The sequence below is a fragment of the Falco rusticolus genome, chromosome 5 (genome assembly GCF_015220075.1).
Source record: "Falco rusticolus isolate bFalRus1 chromosome 5, bFalRus1.pri, whole genome shotgun sequence".
NCBI classification, from domain to species: domain Eukaryota; kingdom Metazoa; phylum Chordata; class Aves; order Falconiformes; family Falconidae; genus Falco; species Falco rusticolus.
The window spans coordinates 61,909,620-61,936,785 of NC_051191.1; the positions used below are offsets into that span (position 1 = coordinate 61,909,620).

At 41.4% G+C, this 27,166-nt stretch overlaps 1 protein-coding gene and 1 long non-coding RNA gene across 8 annotated transcripts in view; one reads left to right on the plus strand and one right to left on the minus strand.

The window, feature by feature from the left end:
* The window catches only part of LOC119148294 (tyrosine 3-monooxygenase-like), a 52,566-nt gene that overhangs the window by 19,073 nt on the left and 6,327 nt on the right, over window positions 1–27,166 (plus strand). For 3 of the 7 annotated variants that reach the window (XR_005104355.1, XR_005104357.1, XR_005104356.1), the window contains exons 7-12: window positions 136–271; window positions 898–967; window positions 2,620–2,676; window positions 5,774–5,869; window positions 11,025–11,158; window positions 26,962–27,061. Coding sequence is in view for 3 of the 7 variants with exons in the window: in XM_037388269.1 (XP_037244166.1) it covers window positions 136–271; window positions 898–967; window positions 2,620–2,676; window positions 5,774–5,869; window positions 11,025–11,158; window positions 12,760–12,919 (653 nt within the window). In the remaining 4 variants the exon portion in view is untranslated. Of the gene's footprint in view, window positions 1–135; window positions 272–897; window positions 968–2,619; window positions 2,677–5,773; window positions 5,870–11,024; window positions 11,159–12,759; window positions 13,161–26,961; window positions 27,062–27,166 lie in introns of those variants that run through there. The other 4 variants (XM_037388269.1, XM_037388271.1, XM_037388270.1 and 1 more) reach the window with 2 other exon arrangements.
* Window positions 6,396–27,166, minus strand: part of LOC119148295 — a 62,642-nt gene continuing 41,871 nt past the window's right edge. Inside the window, exons 4-6 of the long non-coding RNA XR_005104359.1 lie at window positions 12,941–24,962; window positions 12,129–12,231; window positions 6,396–10,688 (exon numbers count right to left, since the gene is read on the minus strand). This is a non-coding gene — a long non-coding RNA (uncharacterized LOC119148295). The remainder of the gene's footprint in view (window positions 10,689–12,128; window positions 12,232–12,940; window positions 24,963–27,166) is intronic.

Here is a 27,166-nt window from a genome sequence, read left to right on the forward strand (position 1 = left end):
GAGGGAGCTCCTGCAACAGAGCTGGAAAGGTCCTCTGAAAGGGCTTACCTGTAATTAACCAATTACCTAATTACCTAAGTGTGCCATCTAGTTAACCCCAGAAATGCCTAAATTTGGCCTCACTTCCTTTTGCAGAGAGAACAGGTTTCCAGCTGAGACCAGCTGCAGGTCTGCTGTCCGCTCGTGACTTCCTTGCCAGCCTGGCATTTCGTGTCTTCCAAAGCACACAGTATATAAGGCATTTCTCTTCTCCTATGCATTCCCCAGAACCGTAAGTTTGATGCCTTGGCACAGTCCCATGCTTCTGAATGTGTTTGGGATATTCTCTTGGGTATGGCGCTGGAGCTTTATCCAGTAGTCCACAGAATGAAACAATTTGAGAAACTGGTAGCTGCAGAATTAGAGGGGGCAGTCATGCATGAGAGGGTGTGGGCCTCTGTCTCTCTTGCAAAGTCGTCTGGGGTAGGAAAAGACTGGAGAATATCTGGTTTCATCTTTTCATCCTGCATTCAGTTACCATCTGCTGGGGTTTGATTCCCTGCTGTGAAAGTCTCCCAGTAAGTGCTGGCCAGACAGCAGCAATTACATTTCATGAGAAATTACAAGTCTGCACAGATGCTTTTGTTGTATGCTGGGACAAAACAGAGGCCTTTCAAAGATGTTGTGACATAGGAGACCAGTGCCCGTGCCATCCCAAGTGAGACAATAGCCAGCATAGAGGGGGGCAGCTGGCCTTCTGCAGCAGTAGGGAAGGCTCCCTGCAGAGCCAGGTATGGAGGCAGCTACTGTGGAGCAGCCCTCACGCTTGGAGGTCTATCAGCTAAAGCCCTTCATGGGAAATACATGTAGGGCAAGAAAAGCAACCTTTATTAAACATGAAAGTCCCTTGTTTTCCAGAGACTGCTGCCATGAGTTACTGGGTCATGTTCCCATGCTAGCTGACAAGGAGTTTGCCCAGTTCTCACAGGTAAGAAGCTTGTTCTGACTGTTTAACTGGCCACTCTGGTTAGTGGGCTAGATGTGCATCAAAGGCATGCAGCTCACTGCGCTTAAAACGGTATTTTAAGTCTTGATTGTGCCTGAGTCGCAACCTCCAGGGATGGTGGGCTAGCAGTGTTCCAGGAGACGTTTACTCCAAGAGAGTGGTAGCAATGGACATTGTGTAAAAGGAAGGGCAGGCAGTGCTTGTGGGACTTCTCTGTGGGAGGGCTGCGTCAGTCTGCAGAAGGATGCCAGTGGAGCCTCTGCGGTGCTGCATGTTTGGGTTGTACTGACTACGCTGTTCCCCTGGCTTTCTGTCCTGCGCCACATGAACCTAACCAGCAGCAGCCATCCAGCCCCCAGGCTGGTTCTGTCTCTGGATGTACATTTTTATCTCACACGATACTTTAATTGTGTCCATCACCATGTCATTCATTAGAGTTGTTTTTCCTTTTACAACTTACCAGATTCTCACAGCATTGCTCACGCTGGTAAGGAGGCTCCAGAAAGCAAACAGGGCTTCTTTGTGTAATAAGAGGCTATTTGGTATGAGCAGTCAGTGTCAGACCCAAATGAACTCAATGACCTCACATAATTAAAGACTTCAGAACTATGAATGTGCCTCAAAACCATAGCAGAGGGAAGAAGATAACTCATATTCCAGGCTTATCAATCAGTGGCCAGTGTGGAAAGTGGCAATAAGGGCACAGGGGTTACATGATGTTAGGTCCCTGTCAGAATACCTTAAAAAGAATGCCAGTTCACCTCATATCATGTGGTTTTCAGTTGTATCAACTTGGATACATGCCGGTTTCCATTTTGGTCACAAATATTGGCTACTTTTAGATTCAGATGAGTAGTACTTAAAATATCCTAGTGGTCTATAATTTATTCTGGAAGAAACCTCTTCAGTTCAATACTAGAACTGAAGACACATGAGAAATAAGAGATTACAGCAATTTCAAGACTTTCAGCTTTCCCCTTTTCCCTGTCTATAACACAGACTACACAACATGGGCTCACATTAAATTAATTTTCACATTTCCCTACTTTTTTTTACAAAACATTTTCACAGTTGAAATTCATCCCATGAAAATTCTTTTCCATTCCATTCAACATGAGACTATGAATGGTGAAAATGCTCTAATTTTGTTTGCTCTATGATATGGCTCCCATGGTAGTTATGAAGAGACATCTACAGACTCCTATTGTGAAAAGAAAAATTGACAGGGAGCACAGAAGAGAGCAAACAGAATCCATCCTGCATGGGTCTGTCAGAAAGAGAGTGAGAGACAGAAAGGTAAAGATAAAACCCACCTTGCTGTCCATCCTTCTCATGCCTCCCTGCAAAGGTCTGCCAGGGATAGTACAGCATTAAGCCAAGAGACGGTTAACTTTACACAGAGAACGCTGAGGATTAAACCCTCATCTAATGTGGCTCCCAGTGGTATGTAGCTGGGGGCCAGGGAGAGGTAGGCATCCTGGAAGCCATGGAAGGTCATTTTGGGTGACAAAAACAATGAATAGTTCATGCTATTCATGCTAGAAATTATGTGGTCCTCCCCCTTCCCCTCTTTCTCTCCCTTGGGTTGAATAATCACACAAGTGTAACACTGCCTGCTTGCTTACTTGCTTTAGGATATTGGACTGGCTTCTCTTGGATCATCTGAAGCGGAGATTGAGAAACTGGCCACAGTAAGTACAGATGGCAGTTTAATATCAGAGGCAAAATCCAAACGATTCTCTGCATATCCCTTACTGTGCAGGGAAAGCTCTTCTCCAGCGTCTCAGGTTAGCTGGAAAAAAGGGGGCATTAGCAGGAGTGTCTCCTCTCATCCAGAGGTTAGGGAGGTGCTGGAGCAGGGGCTGGAGTCCCTCTTGGGGAGCCCAGAACTGTGTGATTTCACCTGAAGAAGTATTTATACTTTTTGCTTCTATAAGAAAGTATTACTGAAGCCAAGTTTCTACAATTTTAGCCACAGGAAAGTCCAAACTCGATTTCTACATTCATCTAATAGACTGGGTACCCAATATTATTCCTGCATTTTCTTCTACACAAGGTGCAGGGAACTATCACAATGTGATTCACCCTTTATTCATTAATCTCACAAATAGGTGAACACTTAAAAGCAATTTGAGAGCAGGTATTGTCATTTTGTTCTGAGACACTAGGCTGCCAAAAGAACTCATGCAGTCCCTTGCTGCCATCTTACCTTGTTCTGAGTGGGCTGGAGACTGATTTTTTTTTTTTTTTTTCTGATAATGACAACCATTTCCCAGTCTTGATGAATTTTTCAGGGAAGGAAAGGAACCTTACCATCACCCAGCTAGGGGAGGCTCATTCATGAGAGAGGGTGGATAGAAGATTGTTACTTCTGAAATTTCTTACCCAGCCCACAGCCCCACTCATGGTGAAGTGGAACGAGGCACTGTGTGAAGGAGATGATGGCTCACCTAAAATCTATCTGCACATATCCATCCTTGGGTCAGGACCAAATAGACTAACAGTATTTTTAGAGTTCAGAGAACAAAAGGTACTAGTACTGATTTTTATGTACCATCATCCAGGTCCTGGGCTGAGTGATGTGAGTGGACTGTGTGGGAAGAGGCAGTGACATGTCCACATTTCCTCTGCAGTTTCCCCTCTCTGGTTCTAGAGAGGCTAGAGTAAGATTAAGAATGCCTTTGTAAGGGTTAAACAGTTGTGAGTCCCAGAAAGCCATTTTGCATTGTTACCCTGGCCTTGGTGAGATTGGGTGAAGGCCAATTCCTCTGCAAGCATCCCTCCCTGATGCTGGACTTGCTAGGACTAGATTAGAAATAGGGTTAAGATTAGAGGTATGATGGGTCTCATATCTGAAATTGTCATTGTGTCATCTAGGGTTTGGGGATGTAGAATAAGGGTACCTTTTTGAAAGGGCTAACTGAAGTTCGGGGTCTGTAAGAACAGAATTTTGTAACTGCCATTCAAGTACTCTGGACAGTAAGCACTCTGGATTAACATCTCAGTCTTCAACTGCTTAAAAGTTAGACATCTAATTGAGGGCTTACTGTTTAGGTTCCTTCACTAGAAAGTGAAGATAGAGAAGAACCTGCAACATATTCACTATCCTGACAGCTGTCTAACAAATTATTTTTTCTCTCTGGAAGTCCCTGTCATTCTCTGTTCACTATAAAGAGAAAGTAGGTAACTAGCTTAGATGATAAGACATCATTTAAGTTAACTAAAAGTTAATTTAAAGAATCTTAACTTTGTTTGTTGCTATGGTCTGTAACATTTGTAAGACAAACTTCGAAATGCCATTGTTTTATTCAGTCCCTGGACGACTTTTAAGCAGGTGGATCCATGCACAAGAGATGGGAAATTGCCCATGTTCATGTCATCCACAGAGTGCCACTAGTACTGTGTCTTGTACCCTGTTAAAACAGTGACAGCTGAAAGAACCTCATTAAAAGCCAAATATAGGGTAACTAAGGAAACACTAAAAAGAATTACTCCTTCTCCAATGTCTCATTCTCCAGTCAAAAAGATCTTCTGCAAAATGAGAAGATACTCAGAAGAATTTTCACTGTGAAATAAGAATCAAGATTATTAGCACAATAAGAGTGCAGAATTATTAGCTGATTTGTAGATAAAGCAGCTCAGGATTCTGCAGAAGGAAAGATCCTGGCATGCTGTTTCTGTAGTGGTAAATTTGCAGGCTAAAACCAAGTCATCACAATTATAAGACGTGTGAAAGAGAAAGAAATAGAAAGAAAGTAGCAGGCAGAATAGACAGTATAACAGTTTCACATTATTTTACAAACTGCCTGCAGTTCTTTGAGAAGGGTGCTGAGAATGCAGTACTTCTGGCTAAAGTGAAGCCAAGGTCCAGCCCTGTGGATGAGGCAGCAGAGTGCAATGCATCCCTAGAGGAACCTTGAAAAGTTGTGACACAAAGCCATATTCTTGAAATGCCTCATGTTTTCCATTTTTTTCCTTTTTCACAGCATCTTTTCAGCTGCTTAGGGGTCGGGCTGTGTCCAGAATTGGTCCTCCACTGTCCATTTCCTTAGATGTTATCGTAGGGAAGGGCTAATAGGTTGGCAGAGCCACAGGTCACTTTTATCCCACCAATGTTCAGCAGGTAAAGGAAGTGTGGTCCTATGCGTGCTTTATGGCAAGAAAAGCTCAGGGAGATGCATTTTTTTTTTCTTTTTTCTTTTTTTCTTTCTGTTGGAGCATGATAAAGATGTAATTGGAATAATCTTAAAGGGTACATTGCTGCTAAGGGATGATTACTCAATTCTTCTGAATGCTATCACACAAAGGAGGAGGGAAACTGCCCTTCCAAGTACCCTTCCTAGTGTCCTGAACCCTCTGTGGGGGCCTACCTGTCCTTCTAGGGATTATGGGTTGAAATCTGTCAGCTTCCACTGACTATAATGAAGCTCAGGGCTAAGATGTTGCAGGGCAGTTTGTAACATCTCCCAAAGAAAGAAGAGGATAGGACTTTGTGACTTTATTTACCCATGTAATTATCATTAGCAATTTTTTTTCCTTTTTTTTTTGAGTGAGAATGGGAAAGATGGCAAGTTTTAGAAAAGTGTGTTATAACTTATGTGTGTTTTGTTGAAAGAAATAATATAATTTGTTGAGAGAAAAAATAAATTCCTTAAACTTTACAACTATAAAAATGGAAGATACAAAGACATTAAGGAATAAGGATAAAAGAAAACTAAAGGAAAAATTAGAAGCTTAATAATGAACTCCCTGTGGAGACTGTTTTTCACAAGTTGCTCTTATTACCAGCTTTATTGGTTCACTGTGGAGTTTGGTCTCTGCAAGCAAAACGGATTGATCAAAGCTTATGGGGCAGGACTGCTTTCATCTTACGGGGAGCTTACGGTATGTGTCAAACATGGTATTGAAAGATTTCTATATTACAGTTTTCTGAACTCTCTGGTAAAAGCAAAATATTGTTTCCTCACATGAAACAATGTGCTTTAAAATATTGCTTTTCTTTTGCGAAGGAATTAATTCTATCTTCCCAGAAACTACTGAGGAAGGAAAAAACTGCTGTAGGATTGTGTGTTTCTTCCACCTAAAGAAATGAAATGCAATGAAAGCAATCATCCTATAAAGTATTAGATTTGCTTCTTACTACTCCTGGCCAGTAGTAATACAGTTGACTTTAACACAAAACTCTGTACCTTTCTGAATTAACATAAAACTCTGTACCTTTCTGAATTAACATAAAACTCTGTACCTTTCTGAATTACTCACTAGAGGGCAATATTATGCCTGTTATGAACGCTGCTACTTCATCCATGCCATTGACATACATGCATATATGAATCTGAAATGCACTGACTGATTGGACCAAATAAAGTGCAAAGAAGCTGTAAATAACATGGACAGTTATTTAGAAGAAAGTGCTTTAGTATTTATTATTCCTAAATACATTTCAAAATTAATCCCATCTCAGGTTTTATGTCGATGGAATTCTGTGTACATGGGTTTGATACTGCTCTGCCTGGACAGATTAACTGTGAAAAGAGTGACTGTACACCTTTACAGAAAGCTTATGGGTTTCCCCTCCTTTGGACAAAGCTGATGGGGAGATACTAATTTCTCCTCAGTTCTGCCGAGCACGGAAGCAGATGATCAGTTTCTATGTGCAAAAGCCCTAAATTGGTATCAGTAGAACTCAATTGCTTCAGGTTGTGCAGATACTTGGTGATTTTTTGGAATTAGTAAGAGCCAAAGGAAAACAGAAAACGCTCTTTTCAAGCATTTGCAGAGCTTTCTTTCCTGATAAGCTGAGATCTGCATGCTCATTAGCCCCCTAGAGAAATAAATGTGCTTTCCGTTTCTACATAGCAGCCTGATCTTGAGCCTGACTGCCCATGAACATGAGCAGAAGTGTGCTAGCAGCATCACGGCACTCGTCTGTAGAACAGTGAAATGCACAGGTTTGAAACAGCAGATAAATGAGCTCTTCTACAAATCAGGCTCAAGCCCAATGCGTTTGGTTTACGTGTCTGTTCTATGATAAGTTCAAAACTTAGACAGGAAACCTTGGATTGGTTTTATTTTCTTGGTAAAACCAAAAAGGTCCAATATTAAAGCACAGTTCAAGGCAACATTTATTCTGCTCTGCCTGCCTGAATACTTTATATTCTTAGATCAAGTGCATTTACATGTTAAACAGGGTACTAAAGGGTAGAAGTAATCATGTCTCTGATGCTTGTGTAGCTTTCCTAGTAATATGCACCACAGAATCTATCTACATGATGTTACCTCCTTTTTCTGTTTAATTTTGACACAGATGAAGTTAAAATTTGCATAAGAAGTGCTCGGTTTTGGTGGCTGGGGTTGAGTGTACCAGATTTGTGCTCTCCCTCCTCTCCTTCTACCCTTTTCCTCACCAGACACCAACAAGCTCTTCTGCTTTTGATTAAAGTAGTAGGCAAGAACTGCTTGTTCACAAAGCTGTGCTGTATAAAGCAACAGTATATACAAAATATATAACTGCATCTCAAATTTCCTACCTCTAAAGTTGACAATAGAAGTAGTAACTGTCCTTGAGTTGATAAATGGCAGATTCTTGTCATTTTTTTGTCATTTTATTATCATCAGTGGTTGGGTAATGCTGCTGGAGAAACTTTTGATATGGCTGGGTCCACCTAGATCTTCATCCTTCACATTACTGAAATTACAGTTGCGATAGCATTGATATTCAATAAGTAATGAAGGATTAGCCCCCTTCCAAAACTGTGTCCATCTTGCATGTAATGCCTAAGACAGTTTGAAGATGGGCAAGTAGTTCAGCAGTAATGCTGCTGTGTGCCCTGTACAATCCCTGTGCCAACCCTGCAAGTTCAGCAGCATGTAACTTTTTGGACTTAGTGGGCTCTGTGCACTTCACCTGGAGCACCTGAAACTTCTTGTACGCAAATTATTTATATCCATGGCCTGAAGTTTTGAAGTTTCCTTTTATGGCTTTTATGTCACAGATTTTTATTTGGAACAAAACTGAAATACAGAAATGTTTCTGTGTAATCATTCTCATATGCATAAGCATCCAATTCTAACTTCAGTATAGACAGTGGCAATGTGAGTAAAGTGCTGAGATCCTATGTCTAAGCACCTGCTAGCAACTTGAAAATGTATACCAACTGTTTCTTTTGCAGCTCAGGAGAGGAAATATGTGTAGTGCAGTGTCTATTTCATAGAATGTTTTTTTTTAGAAATACAGCAATATCTAGGCAGTTTTGTTAAGAGGAAGACAGAGTGGAAAATAGTGAGGCTCATGATAGCCTTCAGTTTCTTGTAAAGCTCATTTTGCAGTCTTAGACTGGCTTTTAAGAAAGCTCTAGGTAAGTTTTGCTACTGCTTGGGAGAAAGCTGTTGTCCATCCTGATAATTATCTGCCAGTCTTCTCAGTATGGGCCCAGTTGTGAGCTTCTGCATGGAGGCCCCAAACTTGACTATAATTTAGCTGATGGGTATATTCGGTACAGGCAGACTCACGGCAGCTCATGTGATGGAGGAGACATGCTGCAGCGACCTGCACAAAGGAGAGGTTTCCTCATCACTGAAGGCTTCTGAACCAGTAGTAACAGGATGATTTGGTCACTGAGGCGGCAATAGAGGCATGAGTTACTAAGGCTAGGTGGTTGGCTATGAGAAGATAACGTTAACCAGCTGGAGAGAGTGAGCAGCAGTATGTCCAGCTAGTGTTATGTGAGAACTTAGCATCAGTAAGGAGCCTGGGAACATTCCTGAACTGCAGCCTGCACTGACTCTCTGTGGATGTGTGATTGTAACCCAGGGAACCAATCCTGACTATGAAATCTTCAAAATGTTTTCCTCTTCTCCACAGCACCCACTCTGACCAGTTTGAACTCAGATTCAGGCAGTTATTTTCTGTGGATGAGTTGATCCTGCCCAAACTCAGGTCATGGCTTTGGAGAAAGGCAGAGGATGGAAATTAGAGCTAGACACCCTTGGCATAAGGCTTGCGCTCAAATCCATGTTATCCAACAAATCCTTTAGTGACAGCAGCTAGGTATCGGGAAGGACAGCATAACCATACCCAAATCTAAACTGAACAGTTGTAATGGGTCTGACTGCTGGCCAGCCTTGCCTCCTCTGAACTGTAAGAATTCCTCCCCAACAGCTCTCAGTATTGCACTGTTTATTTCGCTATATTCTGTCAGCTGTTCTACATTATCCAAAATGCTTCTCCTGTTAACACTCAGCTGGACTCTGTCCTACATACTGTAAAATCTTATGGTTCATACCACACTCCTGGCAGCACTCTGTGCTACATATGCTTTTCTTGCAGCACAAGTACTTAACTTGTAGAGGCCTTTAAGGCCATCCGGTTTTGAGCTGAACTTCCACTGAAATCAGTGGGATTTCAATTCTGCTTCAACACTGACAGCATAGCAGGACCCCTGTCAGGTCTTGAGTTTCTGAAATCTTTTCCCATTAGTCCCCAGAGCTTCTAAGATTATAAGAGCAGCCTCATGTTTGTGTATACCATCCATCTTGGACTGTATGAGTGCTCGCCAAGGTTTATTCTTCAATTACACACTGAAAATGAAGAACAGAAAGAACATCATCTTTTACCATTTTATATTCTAGTTCGGTTTTTTTTGGTTGTTTTTTTTTTTTTTTTTTCTTAAGTCCTGTGTTAATTTCTGCACAAGTTCCGCAGCAAATTGGCCTACTGGTTAAGGCAGGCCTCCAGTGATGGAGAGTTCAGGCTCAGTTCAGTGAAATACCTAAAAACATGGTTAAGGTTACTATCTGAATTTTTCTGGATAGCAGATTTTGCTGAAAGTCTTGTGCAGTGTCACCCACTCTTACTAGTTATATACAAGTATCGTAGGAGTTGGCATTTGGATGAAAAAATAGCGAAGGGAGCCTTCTGAAGGCTGGGGCAAGAAGAGAGAAAGACAAACAGGCAGATCTCCATGAAGAGGTGCTTACTAAAAGACTGTCCCTAGGTGGATGGGGCCCACTGCCCAGGCTGAAGGTGGAAAGAAAGGTCTTGACATTGACTGGAATGAGCTGCCTTTTCCTTTTTGTTTGTACCCAGGACACTTGACCAAAGTGGCCATGGCACTCACCAACCTGGCCAAGTGGAGGCCAAACCAGCTTTTAGGCACATCCACAGTGCTGTTCTAGCATTACTGGAGCTGAGCTAGCTTGGAACGATCTCACTTGGGTTTCAGGGGCAGACAGATGGTACAGGAACTCACTTTTAGCTTGAGCTGTGCTGCCTTCCCAGGGCCCTCTGCAGGTACTAAACAACCAACACCCATACCTACGCAATTGCATTGTCACCAGCTCTGCTGCTGTCTGGCTGAAAGGTGGTCTCCAGTATGCGTAAGCAAAGTAGATGTGCCTACGGACTGCAGTGTGGACATAAGTGTCGTCCATAATCCTCCTGTCTGCCTGAAGGGACAATGTAGAAGAACATACAGCGTAACCTCTGCAGGCCCAAAACACAAACACGTGCACACAGACTATAGCGCACACTTACATCTTGGGTTTCAGGGAAGCTTTCAGGTTTCTTAACTGGCATGAAAGCTGTGCAGAAAATACCAGGAGCATCCTGTCCTTCAATGCAGCAGGAAATGTAAGATTTGTGACATGGGCTGGAGACTTTGAAACGGTGTTGCACAGGACTGTGAATCTTCTATCATACTAGCTGAAAAAAGCAGCGGGATGTTGTTTTATCCTTCTACATATTCAGATTTTAGGGGGTGGCATAGACTTTCCCCTCCCTGTCTGAGAATGTAACTATGGTACCCAATTGCACATCACTGTAATACCGGACATACATCTTTCTTTCTTCTTTTTTCTCCTTTTAAAAAATATTATTTTTTTTATTAACTGCTAATTATGAAAGCATCTTTCACCTGTGAAAGAATAGGACTTGATATTACCTTTAAGTGTTCCACAAAGAGCATTTCACAGCCCATTAGGCACTAATTCTTGCTATGTTCGTTCACCTGCTCTAACCTTTGTTGTTCTCATTACAAAGTACGCTTTATCAAACAAGCCAGAGTACAAGCCTTTTGATCCAGAAGTGACTGCAGTTCACCCCTATCAGGATCAAGCCTTCCAGCCTGTCTATTTTGTAGCAGAAAATTTCGAAGATGCCAAGGCCAAGCTTCAGTAAGTAAAGTGTTTGTGGATATTTTCATTGAGGGGGGCACACTGGCTTATATCCTAATCTCAAATACATCTACCACTACTGCAGTAACCACACCAGGCTATCTCACAGCACAACTTCCTCTGCACAGTGGCTTTTTTTACAACAAAGTTAAACATGAGATTGTTTATCTCTGAAAAGCTTCATAGAAAATCATAACTATGTATTATTATGCCCTGTCTCATGCTTCATCTTAGCAATGCCTCTTTTTAGGAACTTCTGAAGTAAATTCTGTAACTGTAACTGAGTAAGAGTAGAGCGCAGTCCCACAGTTGGGGTGCCTATGTGCTAGTCCATACAAATAGGATGTCATGAAGAACTGGTTTACCCAAGGTCACATGGAAATTTTATAGCAGACTCAGGAATTAACATGGATCAGCAGGGGGCTTAAAAACAAGATTGCCTTTCTCCTCTGATTATATCTGCACAAGAATGCAGAATCAGCATTCACAGGCAATCTAATTTCTACAAAGTAGCTGACTGCAACCTAAATAACATTACCTCAAATTAGCTTGAGGTGTTTCTAAATGTATTTCTTTGACTGTGTTATGTTATACAGTAAATATATATATATATATTTTTAACTAGAGTAGGGTTTAAATTCTGGCATTCATCAACAGTTAGAACAACATGACTTATTCTGGCTGGATGCAGGAGGCTGGTTGTGAAGCTACTGAGGAGCATGTAGGAGCTGAAATGAGGAATTTATTACAGGAAGAGAACCTGGTCCAGATTTCTTCCCTACTCCCCTCCATCTCTTCCCCAGCAGCACTGTCTGCTGGGGTTATAGCATGGCAAATTAGGTGCCTCATCTTAAACCTGGAGGTTCACATTAAACTATTAATGTGTATAAAAATGTGGTTGAGAACATACTGGCAGAAGAGAGAGGACTTTCAAGAGCATTTGACTCAGGCAAACCTGAACAGAACTTACAAGGACAAGGAATACACCACTCTCAGACTTGAAGGTTTTTCATACATTTTGTCAAGATAGTGGTGCAGCCAAAGCTGCTCAAAATAACTGAAGGCACAAGAATCTGTCAGAACAGAAAACATAAGGCAACATCAGTACAGGGGGTTCCTACCAGCATTTTCTTAATGGAAACATTGCCAAAAATGGCAAGCAATTGTGATTTTTCTTTTAATAGAGACAGCAAAATAGCCCAGGATGCCTAGTAGCATCAGATTTTTAGAATTTTACGCAGAAAGAGCTACTCCAGGTAATTTCTTGGAAGTGAAGGCGGCAGACGGGCTGTGTTCCTGCATTCCTCAGCTTGTGGTTGTAATAACTCTGAATTGTGTTAACGTAGAGCTGTGAGAGCACAGACGGGTCTGAGCCAGCCACGCTGAAAAGCAGGCACTGCAGATCTTTTGGGCTGCAAGTAGTTCAGCCATGGGGAGGATATACTGCTCCAGGCAGTGTTAAGGAGTAACAGTGAGGAGGTGTCACAGCAGCCTCTGCTCCCCAGTAAGTCCATGCCTACATACTGAGGAGTTAGGTCCTGCAGGTGTTACCCTTAGGGAAATGGCTTCTGAACCAGCAGCTCTGTCTTCTTCCCCCACAGAAACTATGCGATGAAGATCAAGAAACCTTTTTCTCTGCACTATGACCCTTTCACCAGCAGCGTAGAGGTTATGAACACACCTCAGAAAGTCAAGAGGACACTCTGTCAAATGAAAGAGGAACTGAAAAACCTTTGCCTGGTCCTTGAAAACCTCTCTTAAAACTACAGCAGTACATCTTACCTGGCATAGAGATACTTGTAGATGGTTCCAGCACTTCAAGGTTTAGTGATGAATTTGTAGTTGCATGTGAAAATCTGTAACCCACAAAACAGCTCTGTTAAGCTAATCTTTTTACTGTAATTTAGGCTGCTGACTTAGCCACATTAATGAGTTCCTATTGAGTATGTTTCAATGACAAACAAGACCAAATTACTCCAATTTTGGTAGGTGAAATGAGCTACAGCTGTTTGGAGTGTATTTATCTGTTACTATTGGACTCTTACAGGCTTTTTTCTTTTTTTTTATTCACCTGTCACCTTGTCAAGTTATCTGTCACAAAGTAGCACAGTAATTCTTCAGCCACACACTCTTTTACTTGCTGCTTACTTAAATGACATGATCACAATCTTTTAGGTTGGCTAGCTGCCTACAGTTAGCAGTCCCTGCAGCTAGCTAATTTCTGCTAGCAATTACTATCAGCTATTGTGCTCACAGGCTATGAATGGTTCCCTTACAATGTGCAAATGCAAGAGTTTGTAAGAGGAACCCTTTACTTCTGCTCACTATTTATTTTTTAGCCACTCACCACATTCAGCAGCCTTCAAATATGGCAAAAAAATTTCCTGTCATGTTTAGATTGCAGAATATTTGTCCCTTGGCTAAAAACAGCAGAAAATAATAAGTCCATGATACTCTGGCTCTGTCACATATAAGGATGCTTAATCTGAAAAGGACATTTGGATTCTGGGGAGGAAGTAGAGGTGTAAGGAAGGATTTTCAAAGAAGCCTTTAAGAAAGAGTGTCACTGAATTTTAATGGGATTTGGATACTTCTGGAGACCTTTAAAAATCTTTTTTTCTTGTTGAAGTCATGATGATTGCAGTAATAACCAAAAGGCCACATCTATGGAACATCTATTGTAAAACCTAAGATCAACTACTAGCACCCATATAAGCCTTACTATGGGAACAATATCAGATACATGCTCCAACTCATCTTGACTCCGTCTCCAGTCCCTCTCTGATAAGTGTCTGAAATTTAACTACACCCTGCAGGTCACATTTCCCAGAATTGCCTTTTCCAGACTTTCATGCTTTGTGTGTCCACTTCCCTCCTCTACTATCCACAAGTAGGGCCTAGTTCAGGAAAAGAAGATGGGGCTCATGCCTGGAAAGATTCCCTCTCCTCTTAGCATCAGTGGAAACAGACAAGGTTGATGCGGGTTACAGGTATGGCATGAACGGGTCAGTGTGGATCTGATGGCTCAGGCTGGGTGACAGTGACCCACAAATATCAAGGAAGATTTATCCTGCACAATTTAGAAGCTCTACTTATCTTTTCAGAAGTATATTTATCACGTGGCAGACAGCAGGCTTGTCCACTGCTATCCACCAGCTGCCAGGGTACATGGTCTGAGCTCTGAGGCAAATGTGATGTGGTTTGGCTCTTGATGGAAAAGGAGTCACCATCTCTGCTTCAGCTGTAAGGTCACTGTGAGATAGGAGCATGAACACGGAAAGTCACAACACAACAATTCACATGCTGTTACTTCATACAGAGCTTATCTCCCTGTAGTTTGTTCACATGCCGGGCTATAAAGAAACTGTCTTATAGAAAGTTAATGGGATTTTGCCTCTTAAATCTTCATGTCTATAAGCACTTCAGAAAATTTCCCCACGGGCGGTAATAGAGTATTCAAGATCTGGGGAGTTACTGCAACTTCTCCATTTTATTAAGATGTGGTGATGCCTGAAAAATTTGGAAGCATCTTGACAAAAATGGCTATAAGACCCCTACCTCTCAAGAGCAGGAACATCCCAAGTTCTTTTTTTATTTTTCATTTAAGTCCAGGATTCATCTGTTCTTCTTCAGGAGAACACTTGCATATCATAAACCCTGTTCTCCTAGAGATTCAGACAGGGACAGAGCTGAAGCAACTTTCTTTCCTTCCAGTATATTTCTGCTGCGATGGAGGATGATCTCTTAGCATACTTTTATGGATTTAATTCTACTTATCCTGCTCATACACACACACCCCACACACAAATACCATTTCTCTTCAGACCAGTTTGTTTTGTTACATATTGTAATAATTTATCTGTCTGCTTCCTGCCAATTGGTGCACAGGCAAAGATCCTTGATAGCTCACAACAGATTGTTTTCAGAAGTATTATTTTCATCAATCAGTTGTTTTACAGTGAAAATTGAACCATGTGCTTCAGTTTTGTGTGTTTTCTTTTCCTTTCTTTTTAAGTGGAAGATAATGCCAGAGCAGATGAGCTATCAAAATATTTTCTATAGATGGACTCTGTAGGCCATAGGGCCTTTTTCACGTATTCCCCGTGAAACAGTTGAATGTGGAGTTTAGACTTGAGTTTGGCTATTGCTCAGAACAGACCTATACTTGGAAGAAATGAGAGACCTGATGGATTTGTTTTGCCCAAGGCCTCACACTTTCCTTGGAGGGACTCCAGGCCCGCCCACACACCCTTGTCTTTTCCAGTTCCTGTAGCAAGGAGAGAAAAAGAAACCATTTGGAGCCAGATTCTCCCACCCTTACACACGTTGAGTAGTACCCAATCTCTTGAGCAATCCCAGCGACAGCCCTGAGCCTATTTAAGGTGCTGTATGCAGACAGTAAGAGCAGGTTTATCAAAATCTCTGCGGGTGTGCTTGCTTTTTTATTGTCTTAATGACAATCAGCCAGCTTACATGGCTACAGTAGGCTCCAGTGAAGCTTAGCAAAGCTTCAAAAGTAATGAATTTGGCTACTTGAACTTTTAAGAAACATAAATATTTTTCCAAAGGAGGCAAATCTTTCCCTCCTTACTCAGGCAAAACCTACCCCAGGATAACCACGTTTGACACTCCCTGCTAAGGAGGTCCAAATTCTTCCCATCTGATTCAGTCTAGTGACAAAGCAAAAGCCTTCAGGATTACATCCTTATGAGGTACACTGGTCATGCTGCTCTTCAAACAGTCATTCTTTCATTTCCTCACAGAAGCCAAGAAGTACCTCATACTCCTGTCAGTCTAAGGCAGGGGTGATGGGGAAGGCAGTGATGGGGCCTCCCAATGAAAATAATGGCACAGAGGAAAAAGCACCAATTGGTAAAAATATGTCTTTTTGTCAGTTTGCATTTCAGCAGTTTCACATTAATCTTGCACAAGAAGGCTCCAAAGCCAAGTAAAACACATCTTGTGACTTGAAACTGAACTGATGAACTCCCCAAGGGTCCTTCGCTTATCCCGATAAACTTATTTTTCCTAGATGGAGTGCATTTAGAGCAAAATAGTGTATATTATTAAATGTGTATTGTGTTCTGTTATACATGGGAGAGTTAGTAAATTCAGTTTGTGGGTTTGGGTTTGTTTTGTTTTTTGGCTAACCAAGTCTGTCCTCTACCAATTTTGGTTAACCTTCAAGCCTCCAGCTGCTTCACTACTTCCCTGCAGATTCACTAGGGATGCCAAGGGTACCACTGTGTAAGGAGAATACACAGTTATGCAATTTGGGGAATTTGGCAGGACAGGAAGAGGAAATTTAGGCAGGCCTCCCACCCACTCCCAGGAGAAATAGTATTGTATTACAAGGCAGAGCTGTCATCCTCAGAAAGACCTTCTCAATCACTTCTCTTTGGTTCCCTTAACATTTTGACCTTTATACTACCTGGTGAACCTAAACCTTACTTAACCAGTTAAAGAAATACAGGGGGGTGGGAGAAAGATCTTCCAAGAATGGAAACTGCTTTACACTCAGTCATCTTTGTCTCTGGTGGTCCATGAAGGAAGAAGCAAACAAAAAAAAAGCAAACTTCTGTGGAAATGATAGTGTATTCCTGAAGAAACCTAAACCATGAAATTGTTCCTTTTCAACTGCACACACGAAGATTGCCTTACACCCATCGCTGAAATGCCATAACTTACCCATTACATCATGACCATCAATTAACCAGGCACAGAAGTGTTACATGACGGCTTGAGGCAGGAAATGAAGTTACCAGGAAAAACCCTTTGGTAGCTTTGCCTTGCACATGTACTGCAAAACCAGAAGGTTTTCTGGAGCCTGCTTCCGTAGATATCCTACAGCATGGAGAAATTCCAGCTGGCAAAGAAACAGAGGGGTATATGCATACATCCCTAGTAATCTCACCCACCACTAATCAGGAGTTTATACTTGGGCTTTGAGATTTAGTTAGAGGACGTTACTTCGCAGCACTCTTCAGCTGGCACATGATCAGAGGTTGGCAGAAAGGGTTACTGGCTGTATCGTATTAAATATACATTAACTTTGGGTAACGCTGGTGGCTGAGGCCCAAAGTGAAAGAAAATCTCTGGCACTCTCTCCCACCACAAGAATTCCTCAGGGAAAGAAAGTCAGACTAGAAAAGGAGTCTGGCTGACAACTGGCAGAGCAAAGGGACAAGGAATGGAAAGGACTGGTAGATAGGTCTAAAGCATGTTTATTTTGCGTATGCTGTTTCATTATATTAGAGAAACATTTCTGTTGGAAAGGAAGGGTTTTTAGCATAAAGGAGGAAAGTTTGTGCCTGCAAGAGTGTAGGAAGGAGTTAAGGTCAGTTAAGTTTTTTTTAACTGTGCCTGGGGAGTGTTAACCTTATCTTGGGCATTTACTTTCAGCATAGGGTACAGCTGTTAGAAAGTAGAAAAGGAGTTTCAGGAAAGAGTTTTTTACATTGTGTGTGGAAAAGCTGAAGATGATGAGGCCTTGCTGCCCTGCAAGACACAAGAGTCCCAAATTTTGAGTGAAGGCAACCTTAGGAGACAAAAGCAAGCAACTGGCCAAGCACTGCTCCTCCAGCAGAAGACTAAAATTGTTATTGCTGTAGTTGTATGCTAGGTGTTGTCTCTTACCCTGCTTAACTGTTTTGTCAAAAGTAGTCTTTTTTTCCTTTTATTTAAAATATTTTTTATTGATCCCTTTGACTTGTGTTTGGAAATGGGGAAAATTAACTCACTGAACATGAGAAAGATTAATATTATTTTCCCAGAGTTTGAGCGGAACTTGAGCAACAAATGAACCCTCTTAAACTTAAACCCGGCCTATTGTTGAAGGCAATTAAGACCTGGCAAAATGGTTACATTCTGGTAGAAGAGATGACAGCTACCACTTGGTGTATCCAAACCGAATCTCTAGTCTCATCCACAACCATTAGTGTTAGTTTTCAAGGTATGCCTTTCACAAAATTACTCATGATAGATTCAAATACGAACTACTAAATTTAAAACATAACACTTAACACCTGCTATGTACAGGTACAGTAAGTAGAAAAATCCTCCAGTCTGGAATTTCAGTATGTGACCTGGCAGCTTTGTAATGATTTTGGATACCATTTACAATTATGTGGCCTATTTCAGCTGTCGCTGAAGTTGTGGTGTTTGAGCATGGCATGCAATATTAGGCAGGATTTGCTGTTGACTTTAATGAAGCCAGTTTGACTGATCCCACTTACAGACTCTGAATCAACAGCAAAATTTCTCTTGAGCAGGCTAATAGCTAAAATGTAGAAGTCAGAATAAAGGATTCATTTACAGTTATATCACTGTGCTGCATTTGGTACTTTCCTCTTATATTTACTGGCAGAGAAAAAAACCCCAACTATCAGTATTATAGAAAGATTCCTTGAAGTGGTAGACTGGTACATTTTAAATACTCTGATATAAATAGACAATTAAAACAAACTCATAGAAGGAAAATATCTATTAATTTGTTAATTAACAAATGCTGTCTTTCAAGAACATCTCACAAGATGACACAGATGATCATAATTATGTTTTTTACAAGAGTGTTAGAAACATTCTCAATAGAACCCATAAAAAAAAAAAAAGGCCTGTTTTTAAGTATTTCCTGAATGAATCCCAAAACTGATGGGTTAGAAATGGAATGTGTGTTGGATGATGATATGAATTTTGTAGTGTTTAAGTCTTGTACTTCAGACATTTCAATTTGGTTCTGACTCTTGCATTAGTTCATATTTCTTGGTTTAAATCTGAGTAAACAAAATGATTTCACTCAATCCTTGTGTCTCTAGTGTCCTACAAAGGCAGGCTTTGTAACCAAATCTGAATTTTAGCCCCCTTTATGAAATATTGTGTTAGCTGCAGGGAGCCTGAGGAGGAAGGAGTTTCGTAAATGAAACTTGCTAGTCACTGTTGCTTGTTGTAACTTTCTTCCAATTACAAATCTTTATCCCCGGGCAAGAAACAAGTCAAAGGTTACCACAATGGGCTTTCTATTACAAATGTATCATCCAATAGTGTTATCAAGTACATACACAATTTGGTAATAAAGCCACAGCATCACTAATGTGGTAATGGCTTTATGATATTGCCTCTTTGGTTGTGGGCAAACCATTCAAGCATATTTTCTCAGCATTTTGTGATACATCATTAGTTTCTGCATTGTTATCTTACTTGGTTAAATGGAGTCAAAGATAGATAAAAAACTCAGATCTGGGTGGAGAAAATTTACTTTCCTATTGCCTTGACATCTCTCTTTGTCTAGGAACCAGACTGAAAACACAAAGCAAAGAAGCAGTGATATCTACGCAGAAAAGTAGAGAACATGTCACACTACTCCTTGAATAGCAAAGATGTGCCGTACAAAGAGTTTCCTGATTAATTTCTGCAAATCATTCTTCACATTCCAGCAGTTTACTAAGCCTTTAGGTGCTTAAGAAGCCAAAGTTGTTACAGAGGACTGTTGGGTCCAGTATGATTCCCACTGATGGCTTAAATCTGATAAGCTGAAATTAAAATGGTGTTACACCACCAGTTTCAGAAAAGCTGTCTTAGGCTATGCTACATGGCCCACTGTGTTGCCTGAGAATTGACAAAAGGAATTTCAGGTTTTGCGCTTTTTAATGTATCAGTTTTGAGATGACGGAATCCTGTTTATATTTGTGTGTAAGGCAGGGTAAGATAAATTACATAATTTAGGAAACATGGAGCAAGGGGAAGTAATTTTTTATGTAAGCAACCCAACTCATAGAAGTGAGGAAGAATGTACTCCCATAGCTGAGGGCACCAACAAAACCCGGCAAAAACTGTTTTGCTCTGAATTCCTCCTACAATGCTATCACAGAGTCTTCTGCTAGCAATTTCTCTCCAGAGAAACAGATTCAGCATTTGTCACATTACCAGACTTCCATCCTCAGTAAAGAAGTTGTTATTTTCAGCATGACATGAAAATTTTTCACTAGCAAGATCTTGGTAGATTAAGTTAACACATCTTTAAGATTCAGGTCTTTGGTACACAATCCATTTCTCTGTGGCAGCTCTGCTGTTTCACAGTATGGATCAGTGGAAAAGTGGAGCAAAAGGACAGCAGGTGAGCATAAATAGGAGAGAATCCTAGATTCATGGTAGTCTTGTGTAGCTTTTTTGCTGTGCTTGAGGCAGAGCAAGGGGTGAGGGATCTAATCCTGAATTAAAAGACCACTCTTCCACAGAGCTGGAGTGGAAGAGCACCTGCAGTGCACTTACTGTCCCTCATATCCTAAGCTTATCCTGTGCTTTTGCCACACCAAAAAAGCAACCAACCAAACAAAAACTTTGGTCTTTCCCATCCCCTGTAAAACAGAAGCTGGGGGCAGAAGGGAGCTGCAATGCTTCAATAAGCTTTTTTTGGGCAACAGGAGAAGTGGGGCACAGAAAGTGCTGAAAAGAGCACGAGGACTCGCTCATATCCCACAATACCTGTGGGATGAATCTTATCCTGAAAACAGAATCTAAAGATAGAAATGTTTTTCCTCTCTCTGCCAAAAAGAGAATGAGAAGTTGTACACAGGAGTATTGCTCCCATCAGAACTGCGTCTGGAATAATGAACATGTTACTGAACAGAATCGTAGAGGTTGGAAGGAACTTCTGGAGATTGTCTGGTCCAACATCCTACTCAGAGCAGGGACAACTAGACCAGGTTGCTCAGTATTGTGTCCAGTCAGGCTTTGAATATCTCCAAGGACAGAGACTCCACAAGCTCTCTGGGCAGCCTGTTCTAGCATTTGACCACTCACAGTAAAAAAAGCTTTTCATGTTTAAATGGAATTTCCTGTATATGAATTTGTGCCCATTGCCTCTTGGCCTTTCGTGGGATACTGCTGAGAAGAGTCTGTCTCTACCTTCTTTGCTGTCCCCATCAGGTATTCATACACACTTTGATAAGATCCCGCGGAGCCTTCTCTTTTCCAGGCTGAACAGTCCCAGCTTTCTCAGCATCTCTCTGTGTGTCACGTGCTCCAGTCCCTAAATAATCTTCATGGCTCTTCATTAGACTTGCCCCAGTATGCTCATGGCTTGTGCTGGTTACAGCACTCCAGATGTGGTTTCACCAGTGCTGTGCAGAAAGAAAGGATTGCCTTCCTCCATCTGCTGCAATGGTCTTCCTAATGCAGCCCAGGATGCTGTTGGCCATCTTAGCCTCAAGTGCAGACTCCTGGCTTATAGTCATCTTGTTGTCCACCAGTACCCCCAGGCCAACAGACCTTTCTGCCAAGTTCCTTTTCAGTTGACATGACCCCATTCAGCAGCATGCCTACATTTCCCCCATTTTTGCTGCAGATATACTTGTACAAGCCCTCCCTCTTGCCCTTTATATCCCTTACCAGATTCAGCTCCAGTTGGGCTTTGGTTTTCCTAACCTCATCTATGATAGAAAGTGTCTTCCTTTACAGGAGATCTGAAACTAATTCCATGTTTCTCTCATGTTTCTTTTTTATGTTTGAGATTTGTCTAGAGCTCCTTGTTTCATCCAGGCAGGCCTCCTGCCATCTTTCCTTGGCTTCCTGCATGCCAGGATGGACCATTCTTGAGCTTGGAAGAGGAGATCCTGGAAAAAGTGACCAAACTGTCTTAAGAAAATGTAGAGGGTGGGGGAGGTGAGACAGAAGGAAAGCAGAGAAAATTCTGCTGCTTATCATTAAGCCAATCTGTAGTCATGTTAGAGGCCCAGGTTCACGTGCTTGCTCCAGTGGACACCTAATTTACCACAATAAGAGAACTACTATAATAAAAGAGCAATTGAGGAAGGCTTTTCTGTATTATGAAATAAACTAGGGGTTTTGGACATGTTTTATGGATGTGAAAAGCCTCAGTTTGATTTTGTGTCACATGAGACCACAGAGCGAATTTGGCATCAGCATAAATCTGGATGTCTAGCCTATTGACTAACAGGAGGATCAGTCCCCCGAAAGCTTTTGCCTTCAGCCATGTAAGACCCAAATCAGACCGTGCCAATCATCATTGCCTTGTAATTGAGATACCTGAGTAACACTTGTTTCAAATCCTTATGTAGTTCACGTGTGAGGAGGCACACAAGACAGCGTCCTGATCGTGCAGAGTTTCAGACCTGCAGAAGGATTCTTTTGGTTTTAGGGAAAAGGAAGATAAGGTTTTGAATACACCTTCTTCTCTTGGAATCTGTTTAGTGTCATAGGGCACTTCATCCTGATGGGATGAAGAGGCTACCGATAAATATCCTTAAGAATAACAAGTTCAGTAACTGATCTTTTAAGTGGTGTTCTGATTTCTATTCCTCCTGAATCAAAGCACTGAAATGCAAGAGAGCTGCTGTAATCCCAGGATGTGGAGAGAAGAACATGGAGGAGTTGGGACTCCAAGGTAATATACTGTCAAAGGGCTTGCCAGTTGAGCTAGCAGGAAGAAGACAGTCAAGGAAGCTGCAAGTCGCTCTGAGGACTACAGTTAGGAGTTGCCTGTATAAAGGCATCGGTGTCTCTAGTATAATAGGAAGATGATTTATTCCTGCTTATTTCTCTCTGTATCCTAGAGGAGAATCAGCCTGTCATATCCCTTTTAAGGGGTACCCTTCACCTGCTATCACACTCCAGAGCTCCAGCAGATTTTCCCACAATCCATTTGGCTTCTGTTGGCTGCCCAGATCCTGAGCTGGCTCAGCCTGGAGGACTGAGACGACGCTGCCCTGTCCGCTAGGCTGCCCGCGGCCACCTTCCCCAGCTGGGCTGTTGATTTCCCGCGGACCCTGCACCTGCGTGCCCGGCAGCGCTGTGCTATTTGCCTTCTGTCCACAAGGTGGTAGCGCAGCATTAGCAGTACGGTAAACCTGCCGGCTGGCTCGGCTTTGGCCCCGTTACCTGACAGGCTCCTACTGATGGACAGGTGTTGACAATCTTCTTCCTTTCGTTAACTTTCTAATGAAAGAACAGCGTGGTATATTAGGCCAAAGCCATATAGACAGGGGTAGTAAACATCTGTGAAAATAAAGAAGAGATACAGAAATCTGTTCCACGCCCTAAAGGACTGTTTGGAAAGAATGAGTGGTAGGGATAAAATCATGTAGACCAGTTTTGAGATTTTTATCTGCTTCTAGAACTGCTGGGGCTAGATGCCATCAAAGGCTGCTCACAGGGGATGAAACTGCCTGAGCGGCAGTGGCCCCTAACATCACACTTGCGTGGCTGGCTGGCTGCAGGGTGTGGTGTGGTAGAACTCAGCCTTTCAAGGTCCACCACAACCCTTATCTAGCAGCTTGTACGACCATATCGTGGTTATCTCCTTAGTGAAATATTTAGGCTCTTTTCTAAAGCTAGTTTAGGTTATAGTTTTGCCTTTGGCAACAGTACTACTGGCTTCAGACACTCCCATCTACAACCTTGTCCCACTTTCCACTGCTCCTTGCTGTCCACCACACCTGGCAGCATGACTATGACAGATCAGGAAACTACTTCAACATTATTGTCTCCCTGAAACATACTGACTTTTTTCAACCAGATTTCAGAGCTCTAGTTCACAACACAGGCTCAGGAACAGCTGTGCTGGCACTAGTGAGAAGGCATCAAGCTTGCAGCAGAGGGTCAGGAGTGGGAAAGAACACATTAAACTGGAGTTAAGCCCATGAATACATTTTATCATGGACCTGTGGTTGTAGTCCCCCATGCTGAAAGACCTCTCTTGCCAGGATTTGTGTCTTATTTTTCAGTCTGTTGTACCAAATGAGGTAAATTGTCCTTTAAAATATATGTATTTCACGTTAATGTTATGGAGATCACTACTTAGAAAGTTACTTAACAACAAAATATTAGTTAATTTTTCATAACATTATTACAGTATAGCCAGGTTAATGAACACCTCATGAGGATTCATACATGTTCAAAACCTATTCATACTCTTAGGTCTCAAAATAATTCAGTTTGAGGGTGATTTTTAGTAGTCAGTCTTTTGTTCAACAGAAAATCAGAGCATTCATACAAACCCTTTGAGCTGATATCCTACCCTCACTGGATTGTGCTCAGTCCTGGGATATGTAAAATAATCAGCGGTTTTTGCTGGAGTGGAAGGGGTAGGAAGAGGGCTTCATCTCCTATTTAGTGTGGTCTCTATCTTCATATCACATCATAATTAGTGCTGATTAACTAGGGCACTCTCTTGACTGCCTAATTTGAGATCTCCTTCAGCAGGTTGCCGAAGTGTCTCTAACCTCAAACCCAGGCAGCTAGGCTTCTTACATAGGGTTGAAAAGACCGGGTATTAGTGTCAAAGAGATCAAAAGAAGGTTTTAAACCTAGTTGGTACCAGAACCTAGTACTGGAACAGAATTCTGTTGTTTGAGTCTATTTACCAGTAATTCTAGGTGGTCTCCCTTCAAAGTGCTGGAAAGTCTTCCTTAGTGTCATAGTGACTGCCCACAATCCTTACAACCAAGACAAAGTGTTGCACAAACTACGCAGGCTCTTAGTTCCCAAGGGCATTACTACATACCATGGGTCTGACTATAATTTTTAATCTGTTACTGTAACTGTAGTAGGAGGCCATTATTTATGTCAGAGTACCCTTATAGTGTACTGATAAAGTATGATGAAGTATTCCAAGGAATGGACATAGCTGTCTCCAAGAAATGGAACTGCTGTTGCAGTCTAGTGAAACTATCCAGTTGAGTGAAAACACTTACATTGATGGAAACAGTTTTGCCAGTAAGTTCATGCCACTGTTGGGGATCTCACACTCCTGACAGAGCCTGGCAGGAATATGGATCATAGATGAGGCCTAGATCAAATGAACAATTTAGAGTTAGAAACATATAGCAATGATCCTTTCAAAATTATTTTATTTACAGAAAAATTCAACTGAAATAAAGTCTCTTAACAGGAGGTCTTGATTACTTTTCCATTTCCAAACCACACATCATAATGGGGATGGAATGTGGTTACCATAAATTGTTGGTTTACAAATCATCACTGACTTGTTAGCAACAGCTAGGATGTTAGAGTTAGAGCAACAGTTTGGATGTGATAAAATAGCAAAACCCCATTTTTCATGGCATCGTTGGAATGAATATAAATGAATTCTTCCCAGAGATTCATTGTGGTGGTTGTGGTAAATAGCAAACTGCATATTTCCTGCTCATGTTGAAATCAATGGGAGTTTTATTATTGGCATCAGGAGAAGCAGGATTTGACCTTAATAGAAAAGAGAAGAGGAAAAGAGAAAAAGATGAGGAAAAAGAAAAGAATGAGCCCGAGAGTTCTAAAATGACTAGCGATTCAGTTGCCTGACTGGATACACTTCAGAAGAGGAGTCTGAAAAGCTGAAAGTACCAACAACCTGAAACTGGGGCCCCGTTTCATTTGGATTTCCTTCCAAATTTTGCTTTGATTTCTCTGCTTGTGAACTTTGAAACTGAGGAATAGCCAATACTAGTCACTGCTGAAAATGCAGATTTTCAAATTTTCCTTTTTCTTGGAAATGCTTCTGCCTCACTAACGGCGCTGAAGAGTTCTCTTATTGGGTTTTGGATGAAGCCTATAAAAACCAGCAAAGGCATTCTTTCAGGGAAGCCAGCACAAACTTTCTTCCATGCTTGTGCTTGAGTCATGACATAGATCATTATCAGTCACTTAACCTTGCTCAAGCAAAATCCACATCTGCTAATAGACAGAATTAGGAACCTTGCCTCTGTCATATAGGTAAATCTACAAGAGAACTTCTGCATTAGAAATAAATAGAAGCTCTGGCTTGAAAAAGGTCACTACATTTGCTTAGCTAGTTGACTAAACTACTCAAATTTATGGATTTCTCCTCAAGTACTCTATAAAAATAGACTAAACCAAACAAAATCACAATGTATGCATTCTCACCACATAGTACAACACATCACAAACTTATTCCCTTTATTACATGTGTTCAAAGCACTCACCCCAGGTCACAATTCCTAAATACCGTCCTTTAAATATTTAAGAGTGAGTGAAATCTGGTCCTCTAAATTCAACAGTAAAACTTGCAATGGCTTCATATAGACCAGAACAGATGCCGAGTTGAATTAACTTGATATCAGTGGAGCTAGGATGATCTCTATTAGCTGAACATTTAGTACTTGCCTAATTATATTTTAACACAAGAAACATATAAGCATCCTTTCCAAGTATATATGCCCTTAAAAAATAGCTAATGAGGGATGCTGATAAAGATATGACTAGCAAATGCAAGGAATAACTCGTCTGCCCAAAAGAAGTATCGTTCCATTTGATTTGTGTTCTATCCTTCAATACCCACAAATTGCATCTCTTGAAATACAAGTCTATATCCAAGGACTCTGACCCTTAAGGTCAACCAGATTACTTGTCCTGAACCTCCTTTTGGACCTTTAGACTGGCACACAGGTGCTGAAAATGATCATTCTGTGCAACTGCTCCTGAGCATGCTGGTAAGGAATCTGGGTAACGTATGAGTGTTTCAAACCACGTCCTGCAGCAATGCAAAGCAGAATGAATTTAACCATTGCTAACAAAACCTGAAATTGCAGTATACGTTAAATGGACTCCAACATATGGGGAGAGAGAGAAGACAAGTCCAAAATCACCATTTTTTTTAAGATAAAGGGTTAACACAGTTCATTCTTTCCCATCTGATATTATTTTTTTGGTTCTCTGTACAAAATTTTCATCAGCTGCAAGACAGCCCTTTGAATAGCGTGCGTTGTCCCAGCCAGATGAGGAAGGTTTGTAAAAGAAAGTTATGCCTAATAAATGTCATTTTTCCTTAACAGAGTCAGACATCGCTGAGCTCTAACATGTAAGAGCAGATGATCCAACTGAGATTATCACAGGAAATCCAAGAGGAATTTGATCCGGTCCTTTGAACTTTGAGTAAGATTTCTTAACTGTGAAGTACACAAGGAACTATGTTGACTATTGTCATATTTGGCTAGAGACCCCTTGTTTTACCAAACTGTTCTCTAGAAAATGACCCTT